General features: G+C 57.1%; 1 protein-coding gene across 3 annotated transcripts in view; it reads left to right on the plus strand.

Moving 5' to 3' along the window:
* Positions 1-340, plus strand: part of LOC100742623 (myocardin-related transcription factor B) — a 250,068-nt gene that overhangs the window by 171,648 nt on the left and 78,080 nt on the right. For all 3 annotated transcript variants that reach the window (XM_024365540.1, XM_012381934.3, XM_024365539.2), the window contains one exon: positions 6-147. In XM_024365540.1, coding sequence (XP_024221308.1) covers positions 66-147 — 82 coding nt within the window. In that variant the 5' untranslated portion in view covers positions 6-65. The remainder of the gene's footprint in view (positions 1-5; positions 148-340) is intronic.

Genomic DNA, 340 nt, shown 5'->3' on the forward strand with positions numbered 1-340 from the left:
AGCAGGATAAAGCGGCGGACGTGGCAGGAAGGAAGACCGCGGGTGTTCCAGGATCGGGCGCAGAGATGGCCGAGGGTAATCAGTCGCCGCCGAAGGCGGAGGTCGACGACTCGTCGCTTCAACACGCCATGGATCGCAACAAGGAATGTGAGTACATTTACATTTTATTGCTACCTTTTTGTACGACTGCCCCTGTCGTCGCGCTTTATGACCCTTAAACGAGAACGCCGTGCCGGCGTAACCTCCAGTTCTTGTTCAGCAACCGATTCGTGTTTCGTCAACGATCCTTCTCGTCGCGAGTCTCTCGCGATTTTCTGGGCGATCCACCGCCGCCGACCCC

Source organism: Bombus impatiens, unplaced genomic scaffold, assembly GCF_000188095.3.
Source record: "Bombus impatiens unplaced genomic scaffold, BIMP_2.2 scf_0136, whole genome shotgun sequence".
Taxonomy (NCBI): Eukaryota; Metazoa; Arthropoda; class Insecta; order Hymenoptera; family Apidae; genus Bombus; species Bombus impatiens.